At 27.5% G+C, this 22754-nt stretch overlaps 10 protein-coding genes across 10 annotated transcripts; 6 read left to right on the top strand and 4 right to left on the bottom strand.

The window, feature by feature from the left end:
• Nucleotides 1-141: 141 nt before the first annotated feature.
• cand_002400 (uncharacterized protein) lies at nucleotides 142-795 on the top strand (the record flags this gene model as incomplete). Its single annotated transcript, XM_067210488.1, has 1 exon — nucleotides 142-795. One exon carries the CDS (start codon nucleotides 142-144, stop codon nucleotides 793-795), a length of 654 nt encoding a protein of 217 aa, XP_067067755.1.
• A 782-nt stretch (nucleotides 796-1577) lies between these two features.
• On the bottom strand, nucleotides 1578-1880 carry cand_002390 (uncharacterized protein; the record flags this gene model as incomplete). Its single annotated transcript, XM_067210487.1, has 1 exon — nucleotides 1578-1880. The coding sequence occupies one exon, from the start codon at nucleotides 1878-1880 to the stop codon at nucleotides 1578-1580; it is 303 nt and encodes a 100-aa protein (XP_067067754.1).
• Nucleotides 1881-2811: 931 nt separating this feature from the next.
• Nucleotides 2812-3273, top strand: cand_002380 (uncharacterized protein; the record flags this gene model as incomplete). Its single annotated transcript, XM_067210486.1, has 1 exon — nucleotides 2812-3273. The coding sequence occupies one exon, from the start codon at nucleotides 2812-2814 to the stop codon at nucleotides 3271-3273; it is 462 nt and encodes a 153-aa protein (XP_067067753.1).
• A 382-nt stretch (nucleotides 3274-3655) lies between these two features.
• On the bottom strand, nucleotides 3656-7150 carry cand_002370 (DEAD DEAH box helicase family protein; the record flags this gene model as incomplete). The annotated part of the gene is made up of 1 exon (XM_067210485.1): nucleotides 3656-7150. The coding sequence occupies one exon, from the start codon at nucleotides 7148-7150 to the stop codon at nucleotides 3656-3658; it is 3495 nt and encodes a 1164-aa protein (XP_067067752.1).
• A 579-nt stretch (nucleotides 7151-7729) lies between these two features.
• On the top strand, nucleotides 7730-9004 carry cand_002360 (uncharacterized protein; the record flags this gene model as incomplete). Its single annotated transcript, XM_067210484.1, has 1 exon — nucleotides 7730-9004. One exon carries the CDS (start codon nucleotides 7730-7732, stop codon nucleotides 9002-9004), a length of 1275 nt encoding a protein of 424 aa, XP_067067751.1.
• A 209-nt stretch (nucleotides 9005-9213) lies between these two features.
• cand_002350 (uncharacterized protein) lies at nucleotides 9214-10643 on the top strand (the record flags this gene model as incomplete). Its single annotated transcript, XM_067210483.1, has 3 exons — nucleotides 9214-9248; nucleotides 9314-9392; nucleotides 9450-10643. The coding sequence occupies 3 exons, from the start codon at nucleotides 9214-9216 to the stop codon at nucleotides 10641-10643; spliced, it is 1308 nt and encodes a 435-aa protein (XP_067067750.1).
• Nucleotides 10644-10987: 344 nt separating this feature from the next.
• On the bottom strand, nucleotides 10988-13540 carry cand_002340 (uncharacterized protein; the record flags this gene model as incomplete). The annotated part of the gene is made up of 1 exon (XM_067210482.1): nucleotides 10988-13540. One exon carries the CDS (start codon nucleotides 13538-13540, stop codon nucleotides 10988-10990), a length of 2553 nt encoding a protein of 850 aa, XP_067067749.1.
• Nucleotides 13541-14113: 573 nt separating this feature from the next.
• Nucleotides 14114-18652, top strand: cand_002330 (E1-E2 ATPase family protein; the record flags this gene model as incomplete). Its single annotated transcript, XM_067210481.1, has 1 exon — nucleotides 14114-18652. The coding sequence occupies one exon, from the start codon at nucleotides 14114-14116 to the stop codon at nucleotides 18650-18652; it is 4539 nt and encodes a 1512-aa protein (XP_067067748.1).
• Nucleotides 18653-18847: 195 nt separating this feature from the next.
• cand_002320 (G-patch domain-containing protein) lies at nucleotides 18848-21112 on the bottom strand (the record flags this gene model as incomplete). Its single annotated transcript, XM_067210480.1, has 1 exon — nucleotides 18848-21112. The coding sequence occupies one exon, from the start codon at nucleotides 21110-21112 to the stop codon at nucleotides 18848-18850; it is 2265 nt and encodes a 754-aa protein (XP_067067747.1).
• Nucleotides 21113-21786: 674 nt separating this feature from the next.
• cand_002310 (40s ribosomal protein S6) lies at nucleotides 21787-22455 on the top strand (the record flags this gene model as incomplete). The annotated part of the gene is made up of 1 exon (XM_067210479.1): nucleotides 21787-22455. One exon carries the CDS (start codon nucleotides 21787-21789, stop codon nucleotides 22453-22455), a length of 669 nt encoding a protein of 222 aa, XP_067067746.1.
• Nucleotides 22456-22754: the final 299 nt, after the last annotated feature.

Raw genomic sequence — 22754 nt, 5'->3', positions numbered from 1 at the left:
ATTTATTTTATATAATATCTATCTACAAAATTAAAAAAAAATATATTTAATTATTATAAATTTAAATAATAAATTAAATCGAAATATTTTGACCAAAATAGTGTCATGAACTTATAGAGTATATTTGGTTAATACAAGTAAATGTTCCAAAAAGATATAAATAACGATTCTAGAATAAATGAAAGAATGGAAACTTGTTGTCCAAGTCCAATGAAGATATTTTCAACAGATTTTATCTATAAAAAAATGCCATGTCGTTCTGCACTAAATTTCGGCGAAAATCTGTCGCAATTCTCTGGTAGTAACTTTTTCTTAGAGTACCCTGTACCTCAATATCCAAATAGTGAAATTCTACCTACTGGAATGAATTCATTAATAGAACCAAAACCATTAAGTTCATTTTCATCTCCTGTAGGTGATTTAGATAGAACTATTGCTCATTATCGTCGTACTTCAGATTTCTTGTGGAATAGTAATAGTATTACATTATCACCTACACATTCTGGATCATCAGATACATTATTTTTTGATAGACGAGATAGTCCAGTTAATTCAGATATATTAAAGACTAATGGATCATTTGATAAAGTTCTGGGTGGGAGAAGAAGTATAAGTTTAATATTTCCAGTAGGATCTAGATTAGATAGGATTTCTACTAGTGATTTTCTTGGTTATACTCAAGTACCCTCAGATACTGAACATAGTGATATTATAATGGGTATTGATCACTTATCTAATTCAAATTCTTTTGAAAAATTTTTTTTATCAGCTGATAATTATAAAAAATTGTTATAAATTAGAAAATAAAAAAAAGAATTTGTAGACAAATGATTACATGTATTGCGCCAAAAAAGGCGCCTTATGATATCTTAATATTTATTTTGTGGATTATAATATTTGGAATTATTCCCCTAAATAATGAGATTATCCTATAGATTAAATTAACTTATATATATAGTAATATTGAGAATTATACTTCTCGAGGACTATATATATAAGTAGAATTACTAGATATATTAATTTTATATTAGGATTAAATATTAATTATTTAGATTAATTAGACTTTTTTTTTCTTTCTTTTTTCTTCTCTATAATAATGTATATATTAGTATTTTTAAAATAATAAAATAGAGGATATATATAATATTTGGAATAAATTTATGTAAAAAATTCAGTTGATTTATTAGATTTAATATTAATAGTCAAAATAACTTTATATTAGTGTTTATTAATAATTAAAACTAGTCCTTAACAAGATTCTAATATAGTTTATAGTATTAGAAAATTGTGAATAATTTGTGAAATATCTTTATAAATAAAAATTTGACAATATATTATATAATTATATTAATTTGCAAAATATTAGTAATTGAAATAGATAATTAATTATTAAAATTCTTAGTTTATATTAATAATTTCAATATATTATATATTTAATAATAAGCTATAATGAAATATTCGAAGAAATTTCATTAAATATAATATTAGAAATAATTTGAATAAGTATTACTAAAATATTTATAAATTAGAAAACCAACTTTTTTCACTATTCATAAATATAATCATATATATTTATATTAATTACATATATAACTATCAAATATATCAAGTGAGTAATCAGGAACATTTCTTAAGGTTTGAATAATAATAAATACATGATAACATCCAGGAATAAAGCACAATGAACCTATAACTAAAGATGGAATAGATTCACTAAAATTTCCGTTAATGAAATTATTTGTTCCAATAGTTAAAAATACTCCACCAAGTATAAATAATAAAAGTGCAATTGCAATAAGTCTCCAGGGTTTAGGCTTCTGTCTCAAGGGTTTTCTAGGTTGTAAAGAAAATTTAGGATTTCTTCTTTTATAACTTTCCATTATATTAACTTAATTAATTTGATTAGAATCTGCTATATAAATGACAATAAAATGTATTAAAAATGAAAAAAAATGGAAAAAAAAAAAAGACAAATTTGGAATTAAGAAAAGATGCCTTGACCCGTGATCGAAACGGGGACCTTAAGATCTTCAGTCTCACGCTCTCCCAACTGAGCTATCAAGGCAGTCTGTTGTGGGATACGAATTCTATAATATAAATAAGATAGTAAATATAAACAAGTTTCTCTCCTTCTTAAAAGTGATATTTTCTGAAATTTTCTAGTGTCCCCTATTATATAAAGACTTATTATATTATTTGATATGATTTTTTTAATATATCACTTAGTTATTAATAATATAAAGTATATTTACATGGGATATACTAGATAATAAAGTTTTAAATTTGATTTTTATTATATCTTTAATGAGAATATTTAAAATGTGATATTTTAGTGTAAATCTTAGGAAATTTACATTTTGTAAAAGAGTACCTTGTAACTACTTCTAAATTAATAAGCTGATGTTTAACTCAAATAGATATAGATATACATATTATATTGCAAATCGACTTTTCATTCCCTAACTTTATTTTCCTTTTCTTTTAAATATTAAACCTTATAAATTAATTAAGAGCTTAATTTTATTATTAATATCCTATAACTTCGCAAATAGAAAGATACTAATATAACATTTATTACCCGCTTGCGGTTTTTACTTATTTTCCATATTGAATATTATTTGGGCGCTCTATAGATTTATACGTATTTTCTATGTCTCAAACCATGTAAAACTACAGAGTTACAAAAGTAATCAAAGATATATATATTGGATAAAGTTTATACAAGTTTACTATAAAGTCTAGTTAAATTACTCTAAAATATTAAATAATTGTAATCAGAATAAGTAGACCGTATTTATAAACTTGTAGGATATGTCGGATTCAACATCTACATTACCCCAACATATACCCGTGGTTGCACCTCCATCTGTTGTTCTGACTCAAAATGATGCCGCAGCTCCATCTACATCAATTTTAACATGCTGTTCAGGACCACAAAGTATTGAACAAGGAAGTGATCCAGCTATAAGTATGAGTGTACCTCCACAAATTGGTAACGTACGGTTTGCATCAACTAATACGACTATTGTAACTAGTAGTGGTTTAATGTCATTTGATGAATTTTTAAAGAAGGGAGCCCCAGTTGATAAAATGTTAATGCCACCATTTCCACAAGTTCCTGGAATACCTATGTTTGAAGATGGCACACCAGATATTGGTACGATACATTCAACATGTAATATTGTTAATTTGTCCCAAACAAACCAAAATAATACTTTACCTAGCAGTGAGATTAATTCTGGTATTCAAACTCCTCATACAATAAATGACTAGAAGTTTTTGATTCCATTAAGTAATAAACTAAGGATGTGACCTCATAATGAGATGTTAGTAAGGTATATATTACAAAGAGACGACATCAGTTAATTTAAATACATTCGTCATATTTAGGAATTCTAAAATATAGAAGTTTGATAGTCTTATTTATCTTATATATACAATTGATTATCATAAGTATTAACCTTACTAATCATCTATTAGCAATACAAGTAACATAGATTTAGATATGGAAGAAGAAAATAAGACAACTAGGGATCCTATAAATAAGTACTTTCCACTTTTTTTTTTCTTTTTCTTTCATAAATCTTAAATTAAGAATAGAATAATAAATTAAAATTAGTTTTATAAGATTTATTAATAAATTAATACATATATTTTATTTAAGTGGAGTTGACCATAAAGTGATCCTTTCTTCCCATTCAAGTATATCTGTTATATTCTGTAACTCATCAATATCAAATGCTGATGAATCTAACAACTGTAAATAATTTTCTAAATAAGAATCATTTGGATATTCTAAGCTATTAAGTTTGTGACTATTTATTAAGCTATTGATATTAATATCCATATTTGTTATTGTATTATTTCGTGATATGTTTATGTTTAATAAATTTACATTATCTAAACCTTCAATAAGTATTTTATCAAGTTCATCCACTATTTGATGAGTATTTTCATTAATAATAGAAGATTTATGATTATTAATATCAATATTATAATCAAAATTTTTTTCTATTTCGAAATTTGATAACAATTCATCTTTAATTATCTGATCTGCTTTATCATCATAGAAATTAATATTCATATTATCTTTTTGATAGCCAAATAAATGTTGAAATTTATGTTTTTTATATAAAAAGTCATGAGAATTATAACTTGGTAATCTAATATTTTGATAACTTTGATTAAGAGTAATATCAACAAAATTCTCAATAAAATTGAGATATTGAGGTAATGATGAATATAAATATGTATGAATAGAGTGAATTAATACATTTCTAGGTACTATAATGAATTGTTTAAATGTTTTGATTCCCAAATTATTAATTAATTCTATGGCCCCAATTTGTGACATTCCTTTAATAGTTTTACAAAGTTTTTTTACAGCTATATAAGAATTTGGAATTATAGAAAATGAAATTTCTGGATGAATAAAAATAAGATTTTGAATTTTTTGAAGATAATTTTGAAATATTAATCCTAAGCTCCACCAATTTAATTTTTGACAAAATATGATACAAGAATTGGACATAGTTATAGTACTAGTAAGAAGTTGTTGAATATCACTATTTTTAACTCCTTGAAAACAATTTATAATTTGTTTTATAGGAACTCCGCGTATAAGTGATGATAATAATAAAGATGCATAAAAACGTTGATAACGTCTGTACCTTTGCTTATCCTTTAATTGGCAAGGTAAATTGGCTTCACCTTTTTGAGAAACATAACCAACTACTTGTATATTAAATCCTAATCTTTTAATTGAATAATGTTCTTTTAATGTACACCTACATAATATTTCATATAGATTTGGCCAATTAATATTATAATAAGAATATGAATAAGTATTTTGTGTTTTATTATTATTTATAGAAATAGATTCATTATTTGGTGGAAAAGGAGTTACCATATATGTTAAAAATATTGGACTTTCAATTAAAAATTGAGAATTAGCTTTTTTTAATTCTAAATATAATTCATAACCATTAGATGGTGATAAACCTGCTGTTGCTACTGCTCTTCCTAAATCTGTACACATATAATCAAGAGTAAAACCAAATTTAAAAGATTCACTATTATATTTTACAATCATCCTATTATTTAATAACAAAGATAAAACTTTTGAAAATAGATCATGAATGTAATTTTTGGATTGAATTTGAAATGACATAAGAGTACATTCTTTTAACATTTCAAGTAAATTAACTCTAATATGAGTATGAGTATAGTTATAAATATTATTTGTAAATTGTGCAATATTTGAAGATAAACTTGTAATAAGTTCTAATATTAATCTTGCTAAACCATTAATATTAGTTATAAATGTACTTTTTAAAGGTAAAAGATCACTTGTCATCAATTCTAAAGTTTTTGAAAATTCCTCAGTTTTACAATTTGTTAATATAAAACTCTCGCCATAAATTCCTCTTTGTCCAGCTCTTCCAGCTCTTCCAGACATTTGTTTATATTCTGCTGATGTAAGGAATGATTTACCAATACTAATTCCACGAAATATAACTCTTTTAGATGGTAAATTAACTCCTGCAGCTAATGTAGATGTAGCTGTTAATAGAAGGATACTACCATTCCTATAACCTTTTTCTACTATATTCCTTTCAGTATGAGATAATCCAGAATGATGATATGCTATTCCCTTACTTATACACTCATATAAAATATTAATATTTGTATTTTTTGATTTCTTATGATATTTTTGTAACTCTTTGATTAACTGTAATCTCTCATACTCTATACGTTTGATCATATCATTATTAATTAAATTTATTCTACTTATTTTGGTTATATCTATATTATCATAAAATTTTTTAGATAAACATCTTGTATAAAATAAAGCTGTAGTTTCAACTGAATATTTAGAAGGACAAAAAACCAATACACTGTCACCCTTACATAAAGCTTCCCAAGCTAATAACAATAAATCTTTCATATCTACTATAGGATATTTCCATTTAGAATTATTTATTAATTCTTCATCAATTTCAATACTATTTAAATTAATTTCAGATCTTAAATTCTGTTTATTCCATGTACTTAATAAATATAAATTATTATTTATTTTATAATTTATATTTAATGAATCTTCAAGTGAAAAATTCATAGATTTTGATATTTTATCTATAGAATATTGATTATCTAATAAATTTAGTATATTATCATCATTTATCTCTACATTATTAATAATATCATGTTCATTATCTAAAATATCAAGTTTATTGGATTCCTCATACATAGGTTTTTGATAAGTTGTACCATCAATTACAATATATTCTCTTAATGGTACAGGACGAAAACTTGTTTGATATACAACTGCATCTAACCAATATCCAATAGATGAAAGATTAGGTAATGTAGCACTCATACCAACAATTTGGATATAATTTGAGTTATTCAAAATATCTTTATTTATACGCGATAGTAATCTAATTTTTGTTAATAAAACTTCCAATATATAACCTCTTTGTTCATCTCCAAGTAAATGTAATTCATCTATTACAATTATGCCAAGCCTATCAAAAAGTATTTCACGTTCAATATATGCATTGATTAATGAGTTTGCCTTCTCAATAGTAGCCACTCCTACATCAAATGACTCAGATAAGGAAGTTTTACTTCCATAATGAAATTCATGTACAGATAAATTACAAGTTATACCAGCATCATAATAATTTTTACACTTTTCTGATACTAAGGATACAAATGGTAAAATTACAAGGGCACTTCTCCGCCTTTTAGTAACTGTTCTAAACATTAGTAGCTCACTAACTAGAGTTTTACCTCCACTTGTAGGTGCAGAGTATATTAAATTTTTACCTTGTAATACCCCTGGTTGAGTAATACACTCATATTGCCAAGGATACAATTTTGTTAATCCCTTCCTAGTATAATGATTAATTAATCGAAAATCCAAATCTAAAAAATCCAAATCATATCGAAAATTATTATTTTTAGATATTTCAAGATTCACTTCATTATTAAAAGTCATATTATTCAGATTATTGGAATTATTTGTATTTACATCTAATTTAAAGGCTTGTCCAGTATCAAATTCAAGTAAAGTATGCATTAAATCCTTGTCTCTATACAATTCGTTACAATCATATCCTGGATATAAATTTTCCTTAAGAACCATCTCATAAATTTCACTTTCTCATTTGTAAGGATATCTATCAAAATCAATAATGTATTCTATTATACAAGAGAGGATGAGCTCCTCACTACTATAATTTATATACACCGCATATGTGATAATAAGATTCTTTATATTAAAAATGAATTATTATAATCAACTAAATTAGATTTAAGGAATTTATTATCAATTTTTAAGTACTTATTATAAAGATTTAAAATAGCGATGTGCCGAGACCTTAAGAGGGTGCAAAATTGCAAGGATCTCGGGATACAATTACAACTTAAAAAAAAAGATATCTTCTGAAAAACATCAAGTTATTTTAAAAGATGTTTATATTAATATATTTTAATTAATAGAAGGATAAGGTTTTGTAGCTTCCTATTATTAAACAACTTCACAAAAATATCACTTTGATACAAAACGCGATTTTACCGCCCAATATAAATTTCATGTACTAAAGTACGAAAGTGTCCAAGTTTACTAGCTCCCAAAGGAGTTGAACTTACCTAATTGGTCATTCTCAGTAGTATTGAACCATCAAATTTTATTTATGAATTTCTTTTACTTTCAAAAGCTACAATGAGCTGGTATTTACTTATAGCAAACCTCTCAACTCTTTTTACGCTATTAATTTCGGTATACAACATAGGACAGCAATATACTCATTTACAACGTCCAAAATTTCAGCTTTATATTTGTCGTATTCTCTCAATGATTCCTGTATATGCAATTTTATCCCATATTTCATTTATTTCACCGTCTCATGCTGTTATATTGAATATTATTAGAGATTGCTATGAAACCTATGTATTATTTTCATTTCTCAAATTATTAATTTATTTCCTAGATGGTGATAATGCTGTTATAAAGAGTTTAGAAGAAAGAGGTTACCTTGTCAATATATTCCCTCATCATCATATTTTATATTTAATTAATATACTAGATTATACTGGTAAACATTTACCTGATTATACTTACAAAAAACAAATCAATAAATTATGTAATGGTAATAATCATTGCTGTCGTGAAAATAAGAATACATTGATAAGTAAATGTAATGATGTAATTCCTTGCTGTAATTGTTGCAGATATTATAAAGAAGTTATACGCTTTTATACATTTATTAAATTGGGTGTATTACAATTTGTGATAATTAAACCTACTGTTACACTTTCAGCTTTATATCTTGAAAGTATTGGTAAATATGGTGCAGGTTCTTTTTCATTATATACTGGATTTCCATATATTGCATTTTTGAATAGTGTTTCTGTTTCACTAACAATATACTCATTATTTTTATTATATATATCAGTATATGAGAAATTAAAACCAATGAAACCTATACTCAAATTCCTATGTATCAAGCTTATTGTCTTTGTTAGTTCTTGGCAATCTTTAATTATCTCTTTATTATCTACAGTTAATATTCTTCCATTAGAGCCTATAAAAGCTTTATTTATCAATAATTGGCTACTTACTTTGGAGATGAGTATATTTGCTGTAATCTATGGCTTTGCATTTTCATATAAAGACTTTATATCTACTCGTTATATTTATAATAAAGATAATTATACATCTAAATTTATAACAGAGAAATCTAGCTTAAATATAGATCATGATTACTATGATATTGAATATAACATTTTCCCTATAAACATCAATACTCATGGAAAAAAAGTTCTAGACAATGTTTTAACTATATTAAGTCCCCAAGATATTATTCAAGATGCTCAGAAAACTTTTAAGATGATTGGAAACTCTAGTAGTTTAATTTCTTCAGGGTCTACTATTATTGAGTCAATTATATTAAGTGATAATATCCCAATGAAACCAGTTCATTTTGAGGATTTCTGAAGTTATTTTGATATTTCTAAAGATTATTAGTATATAAAATTTATTAATCTTGTTCCTTTATAATTTAGTAATGCAATGTAGCTTTGTTACAATATTTTTCTAAGTAATTTTAAACGGCCCACGCACCACCTTTAAGCGCTCGTTTCCCCACAAATTTACAAGTTGAAAATGTACCTTAATTTCCATTTTTGGATATAGCTATTCTAAAAATGGTAATCTCTGAATCATTATCTGAGATCCATAGGTGAGTTTATTATACTTTTTAATTATGATAATATTGTAGGAAAAACTAGGGAATATCTTTTTTAGAACTTTACAAAAATCAAATCCTTTAAATAATCCTAAATTAGATTTCTCGGAAATTTTGACTAATTGTAATGATATAGAGGTATGTTTATAGAATTATTTAGTGATTTTGTGATTTATTATTGAGATTATTATTTAGAGTCGTAAGAGAAGATGGAAGGGAGCATGTTGTCATGCATTAGAATGTATATCTGCATTGTCACATCTATCTAGTACTAATGTCGATGAATTATCAAATGGTCAGGAACTTTTAAAATTGGAAGATAATTTATCTGAAAGGCGTCAGGATATTGAGGTGCAATTAAGGAAGTTAAATAGAGATATTGATTATAGTAGAACTCAGCTAAATAAGATAATAGAGGATATACTAACTGAAATCAGTATATTAGTTGAGGATTATAAGATATTAAAACATGAATTTAGTCAAAAAACATCGAATATACCATTTATAATTGAAGAAGGAGCAAGACAACAGGATGAAAATTTTAGTGACATTAGTAAGACTGGATCTGTAGATGATATCCGTAATTTACAAAAAGTTGGAGATGGATTATTGAGTGAAATTGAGAAACAAAGTAAAGAAGAAAATAAAATTAGTGATGAGATTAAGGAATTAGAATTGCAATGGAGCTCTTGTAGGCAAAAGAATCAAAGATTAGAAAATGAAATTTTACTCAGGAAGACAGAAGCAACATGTCAAGAAACCCAAGTAGAGGCCCATATTAATTCAAGATTAAGCAGATCATCTAATTATGGAGCTTCAAATGAAAATTTGAACCAATTAAATAGGAGAAATAGTATTGCTAAATGGATTGGAAGACTATCTTGTACAAATGATTGTAATAAATATGATAAGGAAATAATTGAAGAAGATGAGAACGAGGATATAGAAGGTGAACTAGAAGTTTTAAATTTATTGAGTATAGTTAAAGTTAATGATCACATTGAATTAAATGAAATAAATGGAGATCATTTTAGTACACCCAACAGCTATAAATTATATCTAAAGATTGATCCATCTCCTTGTTTGGACATATTTCTAGATCCTAATTTTGATTATCCTCCAGAATTGAAATTATTAAATACAGAAGGTATTAAAGAAATTTCAAATGAATCTTTATTTTCAAATGGTCCATTAGAACTTTGTTTAAATTCTAAGGGTGGATATGGATTCAAGACATTTCAGGAAATTGAACTTTCTGAAAATAGTTGCAATACTAGGCTTAGTCAAGAAGAAATTGCAATGTTTAATATTTTTGTGGGAGAATTAAAAAAAAACGAAAATATCCCAATTTCATCTATTGGTAAACTACTTTGCAGTACTCTGAAGTGAATGGAATTTTTTTCTAAATATACCATTATAAGACAACCAAAAGAGCTTAAATATTAAATATTTTAAAATTCTGAATTTAAACTTTTTGTATTCTCACTAATTAAAAATTATTAGTTGGGATCTAATTATTTATAGTATATAATAACACTAATAGACAAGTATTCATGTATATAATTAACCTATTGATAATATTTTCATTTATGAGATTAATTATATTTTTGAATGATTAGCTCTTTAAATATAATAATGTATATATTATAGTCAAATAATTAATAATTATGTATGATTTGCCTGAAAATTTCCAACTATAGCTTATATATTCAAAAATTAGCATTAGATCTTTACTAAGATTTTTGCATAATTGCAAGTTTTATCCAGGGTGAAAGCATTCCATTGAATAAGATACAAGATCTGTTATTATTAAATCTCAAGGAATGTATTTTTATTTTAGATAATTCTTTTGAAGCCATTGAATTATCTTCTAAAACAGGCTCTAAATTTTCTTGCATAAGGACACTACCATAATATATTTGCCTAAATATCTCATCCTCATTTTCATATACAAATTGTGAGGCTTTACCAAAGGCTTCAGAATTATCAGTTGAAATGTTTGATATAACCGAAATACTTCCCAACTGTCCTGATAACTTATCCCATAAATCTTTTGTTTTATCCTTTACTCCTAACTCACACTTTGATAATTCAGTAGTTATTTCATTCTGGATTACCTTATATTCTTCATTTAAGATATAACGAAGTCTTCGGATTTTATCTTGAAGCTTGTATTCAGCTGATAAATCACCAGAATTATTTTCTGATTCAGTTTCTTTACAAAGATCTCCATTAACCAAGAGTTCCCCAAATACTTCATCGATACACTTTTCCAGATGTGATACTTTACCTTGTAATGTATACTTCATCATTTGACCAAGTTCACTCATATTACATTTGCTTATAACTAGTTGAAGAATTGATATGAGTTCATGATGTTTATGTAGAGCTCTGACATACTTTTCACATTCTTGAAGAAAATAACCCATATATTCATCTTTTTTATCTTTTAAAAAAAGTTTAAGACTTAAATAATCACTTCTTCTTTTTTCATTTATAGTAATATATCTTGAATATCTTTTAAAACTACTAACTCCATACTTTTTTAAGGGTCCAAATCTATTTGTTGATCTAATAACATATCGCTTTCCTGCATAAGTGATATTATTACATCTGTTGATATTTGATTTAGGTAATACTCTAAGTTTTCCAAAACAAATCTTTTTATTGTTATATATTTTTGATGTTCTGCATTTGCGAAGTAACTTATGCGAATAACTCAAACAACCCTTTTGAATTCTAATTGTATCAAGATAAATACTCATTAGAGTAATTTTATTTTTTCTTGATTTAGTTACTTTACAGATACTTCCTTTATCTAAACTATTTGACTTCTCTTTTTGGTCTTCAGTTTGACTATCAGATACTAATAAATTATTAGATTCTGCATGTATTAGCCTTTCTATTGTAAAAGATGGCTTTTCTCTTTTCAATTCCTTAGTTTTCAATTCAATATCTGATTTATTTACCTTGATATTCAACTTCGGTATCCCTTTAACTACTTTTATCTTTTGAGTTCGGTAATTCTTTTCTTTAGGAAATATTATACTAGTACGTGCATATTTAGTAACATCAGTAATTTCTATAGGATTCAGTATTACTTTACTAGGTTCCTCTTGTTCAATACTTTTCATTTTATGATCCGATTTATTTGAAAATTCATTATATTGGAAATTATATCCTTGTAAACTTTCCAACTCTTTTGGAATCATTTTTTTAAGTGATTCCAAAATCAAATCTTCATTAGGTTGCTCTGATGTCCAAGATATATCATGTAAAATTGTTACACTCTTTTTTCCTTCAGTTTCTAATATGTGACTCATTTCTTTTTTAGGTAAAGAAGTTGGAGCTTTAAGTGTGGATAATAATTTCACAGATATAAGCTCATAATATTGACTCCTTAAATAACGTCTTTTTTCAACCTTTTCAAATATATGATACCAAATAAATTGCCTACTTCGAATTTTGTGTAGTTCAAAACAATAGTAGTTCCAATTTTTATAATGTAAACACATCTTCGATGTATTTAATGGTAATTTTATAATTGGTTTATCAAAAGTCTTATCATCAATACGTATCTTCTTAGTTTCATTTTCATTTGAATCTAAATATGGTAGTGGTAAAGATAGAATTGGAACTAACTTTGTTGTTGAATCCAGTGAATTATCTAGTTCAGTTTTGTTTATATCTAAGAGTACTCTTTTATTTCTACCTTTTAACCACTTTTTTAAATAATCTTCTATCTTGTGTTCCTGTTCTTGTCTATATTTTTGAATAATCTCTTTATTTTCTGTCTTACTTCTTTTCAAACGATTTTTTATTACCCATCTTTCTACAACACCTTCTTTAGGAATAGGAGTAGTTGTAGACACAGACCTACTCCTTGATATAAAAGGCTCTTTATGCTCATTTAACTCTTTTTTTTTCTGATGGGAAAAAAAAGGTAACTGAAATTGTCTTATATGAAGTACTTCATCTCTTATTTCTTTTTGTTCACTTGAATAAATATTTTGCTGTCTTGTTATTCTTTTCTGGAATCTCCACCTTTTTACATATTGTTTAAATGTTTTACTTAGAAGAACTATTTGAAAAAAACTGTTTAGTAATCTCCTTACTTTTATTTTCTCTACCCTATACTTTAGTTCCTTACTAGTTCTTATTATTTCCGAGATATCATCTGTAACTTCAAATTTTCTAGAACGTATTATATTAGAGAGTATATTTTCGTTATAACAATTCAAAGATCTTGAAACTCTTATCCTATTTCTAGTTCCATCCCAGTTCATTATAGGATACAAGAAACACTCTTTATATATATATTTTTTGTTTTTCAAATTGAAGATTACATATCTATTACTCTAAAATAAGATTATTATTTTTCTTTGAAATAGTAACTCCAAATAAATTTATTCTACCTTATAATCAAAAGGTACCTTGATAAATCCGATAAACTTAAGTAATTTACTATAATAAATTTGGAGGGATCAACTTTTATTGCTTTCAATATATTTATATATCTTCTTTTTTTAAAATAGTAGTAGGTAAAGTCTTAAAGTTTCAAATACTCAAAATGATGCAACTTTGCACCTGTTTCACACATCACTGGCGCTTTTTTGGCGCTCATTAGAGGAATAACTTTAGCAAAATAGGTATTAGAGTAGATAAGGTGGTTAGCCCACAAATATTTTAAGAAGTAAAGAAGTAGTAAACTAAGAATATCAGAATTTTTTATCTAAGTATTTTTGTTACTACTAGATTTGCTATTTAGTTACATTCAAGAAAAAGAACTGACCTAGACTTTTTATTTAAAATAGAGGTGAGGGAGACAAAAAGAAAAAATCGAAAAAATTGCAAAGCAGATGAATTGGTGTATTCCATCATATTCCTTAATAACTTTGGGATCTGCCCTTAAATTTATAATTGCAATTGGAGTTTATTTCAGCATATTATTACTTTGGGGTATATATCGGGGAGTTTATAATGTTTTAGTCAACTCTCAAATCTCTAATTTAAATGAAGATGCAGGATTTATATCCTTTCAGAGTCCACTAATTGGTTATAAGACCAGCTATATTGGAATGGCTTTGAAACAAATATATATGGTTCTCCTGGTCTTGAGTCAAGTATTACTGTGCATAGTTGTATGGAATGTAATTTGTGCATCAAGTACGGATATACTACCTTATTGGCCAGAAAGAGCTCAAGCTTACATAATATTATATTGCTCAGGTTTAATTCTAGCTTTTATACGTTACTTTACAGAACCTCAATTTAATTCATTTTTTATGTTCAGAGATTCTTTAAGAACTTGTTCATATATTAAATCAGCACCAAAAGATTCAGATATTTGGTTTTTTGTTAACTGGATTAACAGTTTAAGAGGATCAGATAGATTAAAATCCTTAAAAGGGGATATGACCAGTTTTAATCAGAATCTAAATTCTAAGTCTAAATGTACTCAATCTACAGAAAAAGAATTAAGTTATCTTAAATCTGTAAAACTTCCTCTACTTCCAGTATGTGTACATCCTGATGGGACTCGATATCTTTGTCATCATCAGGTAACTTATTGCTATGTTGAGACTAGAAATGAATTTGTCCGATTTGATCAAGATTGGGATTTTACAGAACTTGTTCAATATGGAATAGCAAATGGAGGATTATCAAGTAAAGAGGCGCAGACATTACTACATCAAGTTGGAAGTAATGATATAAATTTAGAAATGCCTAGTAGATTAGAGGTTTTATTTAAGGAGTTACTACATCCTATAAATATCCTACGTTTAGGGAGTTTATGGCAAGGTGTATTTTTACGTTTTTATTTATGGTCATTTTTGTGGGCTTGTATGATTATTTCAACTATACTAGGAACGTTAAAGATTATTCGAAAAAATAGAGAAAGTATACAAAGAGCTCTTCAAAATTTTGTATATAGACCTGTAGAAGTTAAACGTGATGGAGTTTACAAAGTTATTCCTTCAAATGAATTAGTTCCAGGAGATCTTATTTTGCTACCAAATGGATTTGTTGCTCCTTGTGATATATATGTAATATCAGGATATGTATTGGTTAATGAAACCTATATGAGTGGTGAGACATCCCCTACGATTAAAACTCCCATAAATTTGGACTTTTCAGACAGTCCCAGTGATACAGATATTGATATTTTGGCTGAATATAATAAAAAAGATATATTAAATGACAACTTTCTACTATGTAATGAAGATTTAGGAACTCAAGAAGGAATTTCAGTATATTCTAATTCAAAAGAAAGTTTAAGAAATTACAACAGTGATAATACAAAAGTTCAAAGTAACCCATCTATATCTATAAAAAAGAATAAGACTAATAATCAATCTAAGTCCTCACTTTACTCATCACTACCTGAGCCTATATACACAGGTACTGAAATAATAAACTCTTTAGCCTCTCATAATTATAATGGAGGTGCATTAGGAGTAGTATTTAAAACTGGAATATATTCAACTCATGGACAATTATTATACAAAATTTTATATGGAGATGAATCTGGAAGTTCACAAGATTCTATTTTTTCTCATGTTGGGTATATCCGTAACTTTGTATCCTTCTGGTTTATTTCTATTTTTACTGCCTGCTGCCTTATATTATATCAAAATTATATTCTTGGTTGGAAGTTAGGGTCTTTTTTTTTTGCAGTTGGGACTTTTATTCAACTTCTTCCTATATGGGCTCCAGCATGTATTCAATCTTCCTTAGACAGAAGCGTAGAGCGTTTGGCTAAAATTCATGGTCTTACAAGCACAGTTCCATCTAGAATTCCTTTTGCTGGAAAGTTAAAAGTTATTTGTTTTGATAAAACAGGAACCTTAACTAACAGTAAGATGACTTTAATGGGAGTTGTCCCATTTTCTTTAAAATATGAATTACATTCATCCCCAAAATGGAACAGCTCACAATTAATTTCTGAAGAGTACCATAATTCAATTAATTCCATAGATTTGGCAAAAATTCAACAAAAATCTAGGATATCTTTACTAAAAGAAGAATATGATGGTGATTTACAAAAAAAATATAATGAACTTGAAATAAATACTGAGTCATTATTATTCCAAACTGAAAACTTTTTAGATGATTCGAATATAAATAACAATAATTCAAATGAAGGTGGAATCAGTAAATTAGATAAAGATTCTTTTGATATAAAAGTTTATCCAGAACAAAGTTGGGAATCTTCTACCATATCATTCGATGAAGAAGATCCTTTAATTAGACATGAAGTTATTCCTAATTTGTCTAGAATGTATATGAAGATACCTCAAGCTATTTCAGTTAGCTCTCTTAGCTTTGATAGTATTTTTCTCTTAGGTATTACTTGTTGCCATACCCTTTCATACTATGAAACATCTGATAATAAGATCCAATATTATGGAAATGATATTGACAGAGCTCTTTTTATGAGTACTAATGCTGAACTAAAAATAAGGAATGACAGAAGATTTATAAAACCAAGTGGTTACAGCTGCTTGGAAAAACCATTGGATAATGAAGATTTTCCAATAGAAGTTGTTAAAATAAATAATTTTGATTGGCGTTATGCTTGTATGTCTGTAGTAGTGCATATGAGATTAGAAAATCGCTACTTTGTATTCTGTAAAGGTTCACTAGAAGCATTATCACAAATAATTAAGCATAAAAGGAAAGTTTTGAGCTCTGAAGAAATAAATATTTATAGCCATTTAGGCTATTATGTAATGGGTCTGGCATATAGAGAGATTACTGAACAAAATATAATAGATTTCTTTAAATATAAGACAAAATCTAATATCTCACGACACATTTTAGAATCTGGACTGTCATTTCTTGGTTATTTATTATTTCTAAATGAATTAAGACCTTCTGCAACAACCCTTATTCAAGGAATAAAGGCTGCAGGGATCACACCAATAATGGTCACAGGTGATTCTGCCTATACTGCATTATCTGTTGCTAGGAAAGTTGGTATTATTTCACCCGGATCGTCAGTAGCAATTGGAGATGTTGTCTCATCTATTTCATCACAAGAAGAGCAGGAAATTGTATGGTATACTGGGAATATTGGAAGTGAGGAACGAATAGATCCTATTGATATTTATGAATCCTCTGATTATGATACACTTGTGGTAACTTCTAAAGCTTTAGTAATATTGACATCTGAGAAATATCAAGACCTATTCAGATATAAATTAGAATCAACTTACATTTTAGATAATGAGATCACTTTTCGACATATAAATAATTTATACGATAGAATTTTTGAACGCATAAAAATTTTTGCAAGAGTGACTCCGGATCAAAAATTAGCTATTGTCCAGAAGTATATTGAACGAGGTATCATTACTGGTATGGTTGGAGATGGAATTAATGACTGGCCTGCATTGAAATCAGCTCATGTCGGTATTGCAGTCACAGGAAATATACCTAAAGGTAAAGATGAACTAAGTCTAAATAATGTAAATAAAACAAAAACTGTCAATCTTTGTAATTTGGATAATACACAGACTTTATCTCCAATGACACTTGTATTTGCTTCATTTAATCTAAATGAAGAACATTTATTGAATATATTGGATCTTATTCGAGAAGGTAGGGCTACCATGGTAACTACATTTGCTTTGTTTATGTTTATAGCATCTCAGGGTACCTATTACTCTATATTTAAAAATATTTTATTTACAATCGCACAAGCAAATTTCCCAGTTATGACTTATGTATATATAGATAGCTTCATTGTTTTCCCTTCACTTCTATTGATGATTAGGTCAAAACCAAAAAGGCATCTACAAGCATATCGTCCAACTGGAACATTTTTGGGGCCTAGAACACTCTTGTCTTTCCTTTGTTTATTAAGTATAAATCTATTCTTTTTCTTTAATATGATGCGAAGACTATTTTCAATGCCTTGGATGGTTTTTTCATATTCTTATAATATTTCAATCCCTGTCCATGAATGGTATAGACGACAAGATAATTATGAAGCATCATCGACTTCTCTTTGGATGTGTTTTCAGCTCTCTTTTGTTGCAATAATACTTTCTTTTGGTGGAAGGTTTAGGGAAAGAGTTACTAGAAATAAGTATTTGATATTATGGGTATTACTATGTCATATTATATTGTGGTTCCTAGTATTATCAGGTCCCAATAGTATAACATGTTTGTTTAGGGTCAATTGTTCAAATTATATACATCAAATATCTTCATTAAAATTGACCGGTGGTAAATTTCAAGGTCCAGGGAATCACAATATATTCCCTATTAGCTGGAAGTTTGAATTCCTCTTTTGGAACTATGCAAGTATTCTATGTATGACCCTAGCATATTGGCTAATTAGTTCCTATGTAAGAAAGGGGCAAAAGTCTACCTTGAGAAGGTACAACTAGATATTCTTAAATAATTGAACTCATTAGTTACTAAGTATACTTAGGTGTCATTCTTTAGAGGAAATACTTAACTCTAGATATGAGATTGAATCTGATTATTGTAAAGTGAACATTATAAGTGTTCTAAACTAAATAAACTTATATATATATAATGTTCTGTAAATGAATATGAAATCTATAACTATCTAACGTGTATTACCTTTTTAAAGTAATCCCTAATTGGGAAAGTAAATCGCAGGCCGCTAGAGGTTTCCATTCTTTATCAAGTTTCAAGTTATCCTTTGAATTAGAGTTGTCAAAGTAAAATGGAATTCCATCATGGATATAAAATAGTACCTTATTTTTTTCAGGTTTTATGTTGAAGTACATAGAATTATCTGTAGTTATTAATTTATAATAATCTATATATTCCATACAAAATATTTGCTTGCCATTGACCATCTTTCCTATGCGAGGTTTAAATGATAGACCACATTCACCACAAACCCATTCGAGAGTATTACGTAATATAATATTATTTTGCTCAGCTTTGGACATTTCAAATACAAATGGTATATAAGTATCTTTGTGCTCAATCCATCTGTAGGTCTTAGATTTATCACTAGAAGATAATTCTGAATATTTATTAAGGTGAAAATCAATTAAAATCATTCCCTTAATAAGAAATGTCTTTACTATTGAAGATGAAAGTATTTGTTTAGGTATATTCGTTTTCCAATATTTATACCATTCATATATTTTCAACCATAACGATTTCCGTTTGTGAATATTTGCCTGCTCTAAATAACTGTATTTCCTAACTTCTTTCAAAGTTTGTAGTAAACAATTAATCCACTTAGGACCAATACATTCTGCATATAACTGTACAAAGGTATTGATAGACAATATTTCATTTTCAAACCAGGTCAAGATATATTGAATACATGAGTCATTAATTTGGATTTCAATAGAAATATCAAGGGATTCATTTAAATAAGTTTGAAGCTTTGGATATATTGAGTTGGATATTAATTTCTCGAATTCATTAAAGGAGGAGTCCAATATACAATCCATCTCTTGGTTAATTTCGGGTACTTCTAAGATAGGACGCCAAATTTTTAGCATATAAATGGGCCATAAATCTGGTGGCTTCCATGTCTTTAATATTTCTGAAATTCTATTCATTACTGCTTTGGCTACTGTAGTAGCCATTCCAGTTTCATTATATAATGGTAACCATAATAGTAGCCATTTATATTTTATATTATTCTTTTTTATGTAATCATAAATATTATATTCTAAATCCCTCTTTTCAGTATATTCAATTTGGAGTTGTTCATAATGTCTTTTCCAAATGATCCCCTTTAGTAATGTATTATTTATAAAATCTCTAGGAAGTAAATTGGACCATATTTCCAGTACAGATAATCCAACCTCACTATAATTTACAGGATCCCATGACATAAAGTATTGTTTTAGACCTTGTCCAACTGTATTAGTAACAAGACTATCATAATTTGATACATATTCGCCAGAGTCATATTTCTCAGAATTAAGCAACTGAAAAATAGAATAAATTTCATGCCACAACTCTACACCATAATTTGGAGTGATTGATGGTTTCCAAAATTTAGTGTATATTTTTTTAAGATTACTCAATAATATACATTCTATTATATTAAAGAAGGGTAGATAAGACATTGTTACTTTTAAGCATATAGAATCTTTGTAGTTCTCAAAGTAGCTCTTACAAGATTTCTTAAAGTTCAAAATAGAATTTTCGAAACATTTTAAAAATTTCACATGATCTTCCATAGAGAGTTCAATCCCCTCACTATTATTATTTGTGAATAAACTATCAGCAGTAAAGTAATATTCCTCAATTAAAACCATCTCATGTTCAAGACATTTGAAAATCTCATATAATGATTTAGTTATTATTTCAACTTCTCTTAAAATACTGAGTTTATTTGTTAATTTATTATAATCATTGAGCCACTTTTTAAGTTGTTCTTCAGTTTCAAATAATAGATTTTTTAAATTATCATTTTCGTTTGAGAGCTGCTTCTTTATGTCACAAAGTGCTCTTGATGTATCACTAAATATAGAAAGATTGCATGTATATATATCGTCAAATTGACTAGTATCATCAATATCTTTAGTATCTGTATTAATATCTACCAATTTGACGCGTTTAATATTAGTCTGATTGTCAGTGTTGCTCGTTTTATTAGGAGTATCACTTCCCAAATGTAGATTTGATCCTTCTAATATACCTAGACCCTGACTTTTTGATATGATATTTACTATAAGTGGTTCTGTCATACCTGAACCATCTACTCCCAGACCTCCTCCAGAAAATCCCATCCTTTTAATAAGGTCATACCCCTTCCCATATTTCTTCTTCAAAGTCACACTTTCCTTCACAAAAGTCCGCCTTTCAGCCATATTTGGAGAATATTTAGGTAATTCCTTGTCCATATTCACTATATTCTTATGTGAGGTTCATTCATATTTGAATATTTAAAAGATTACCATTATTCCCTTTCAGTTTACAGCCAATTCTTAGATAAGACCTGGCTCCTACCGCAATAGGGTATTGAATAAAAAGAGCATCAGCATGTAGATATTATTTTCATACTATTTGTTCTTTCCGAGAGTTTATAAAATTGAGTTTATTTTCACTATACTAATTAGAAATAGAGGTATAATTTATGTGCATATTCAAAGTTTATGGTAATGTTGCAAATATCAGTTAATATATTGTATGTATCCCTAGAGAGCTAAGGAATCAAATAGTAAAACAAAAGAATGTTTCTTTATCCTCTAATTACCTATACTTCAATAAATAGTTTGTGTTTTCAAAACAAAATAATACATTTAAGAATTAATTTCTCATTCATATTTTCCCGCCCATATAAAAAATAATCTTGGCGGCGTCTCTTATCTGCTACTAATGTAAGGAGACACAATACTAGAAATGTCGCCTAAAGACAACAGACAAATAAGAGCGGATGGAATGTATACCTAAATGTAGCAAGAAAGAATGTAGAAACAAAATTAGCGCCTGCAGGGACAGTTATTTGTAACGTTGAAAAATTCATTAACGTTGAAATTCTCCTCTTATTTTGACCTTCTTTGACTAGCAATAAAGAATGAAGTTAAATATTGCGAATCCTACAACTGGATTACAGAAGTGTATCGAAGTTGATGATGAAAAACGCTTATTACCTTTATTTGAAAGAAGAATTGGTGCAGAAGTAGAGTGTAGCTTCTTGGGTGATGAGTTTAAAGGGTATACATTGAAAATTACGGGTGGGAATGACAAGCAGGGATTTCCAATGATGCAAGGTGTTTTGACGAATGGTCGTGTTCGTTTATTATTTAAGAAGGGAATGAAATGCTACCGTCCTCGTCGCACTGGTCAGCAAAAGAGAAAGTCAGTTCGTGGCTGCATTGTAGGACATGATTTATCTGTATTAAATTTAGTTGTTGTAGAAAAAGGTGAACAAGATATACCAGGTTTAACAGATAGTGAAAAACCAAGACGTTTAGGTCCAAAAAGAGCATCTAAGATTAGAAAACTCTTTAATTTGGCTAAATCTGATGATGTACGTAAGCATGTTATTAGGAGAGTTATTGAGGGGAGGAACAAATCAAAAGCTCCAAAGATTCAACGTTTAGTAACGAGGGAAAGGCTTCAAAGAAAACAAAGATACATTAAGACTTTAAAGAAACGTTCTGCCAATGCTATTGCTGCAAAGAATGAATATGCTGCATTACTTGCAAAAATTAAAGCCAGTCGAGATGTAACAACTCATTAAGGATATAACACAGGCAATGTAGAGTATAGGCTGTTGCGGATTTACCTTATGTCGTAACATGATTGATCTTTAAATAGCTAATTATATTACTCTTTGCCCAGTTTTAATTCCATCTTAAGGGTAGGGTACCTGTAATTTTACTGAACCTAGTCTTTGTTTCTAAAATATTATCTTCTTTTACTACCTTTATTTATTCCTTTTTTATAAAACTTGTTCTTGGTTTATTTTCATTATATTTATATAATTAGATATAATTAGTTATATTGAAATAGATTCTAAGCTTAAACTTAGGCTAACTG

The sequence above is a fragment of the Cryptosporidium andersoni genome, assembly GCF_001865355.1.
Source record: "Cryptosporidium andersoni isolate 30847 chromosome Unknown contig_61, whole genome shotgun sequence".
NCBI classification, from domain to species: Eukaryota; Apicomplexa; class Conoidasida; order Eucoccidiorida; family Cryptosporidiidae; genus Cryptosporidium; species Cryptosporidium andersoni.
This window is presented reverse-complemented; position numbering and strand designations above follow the sequence as displayed.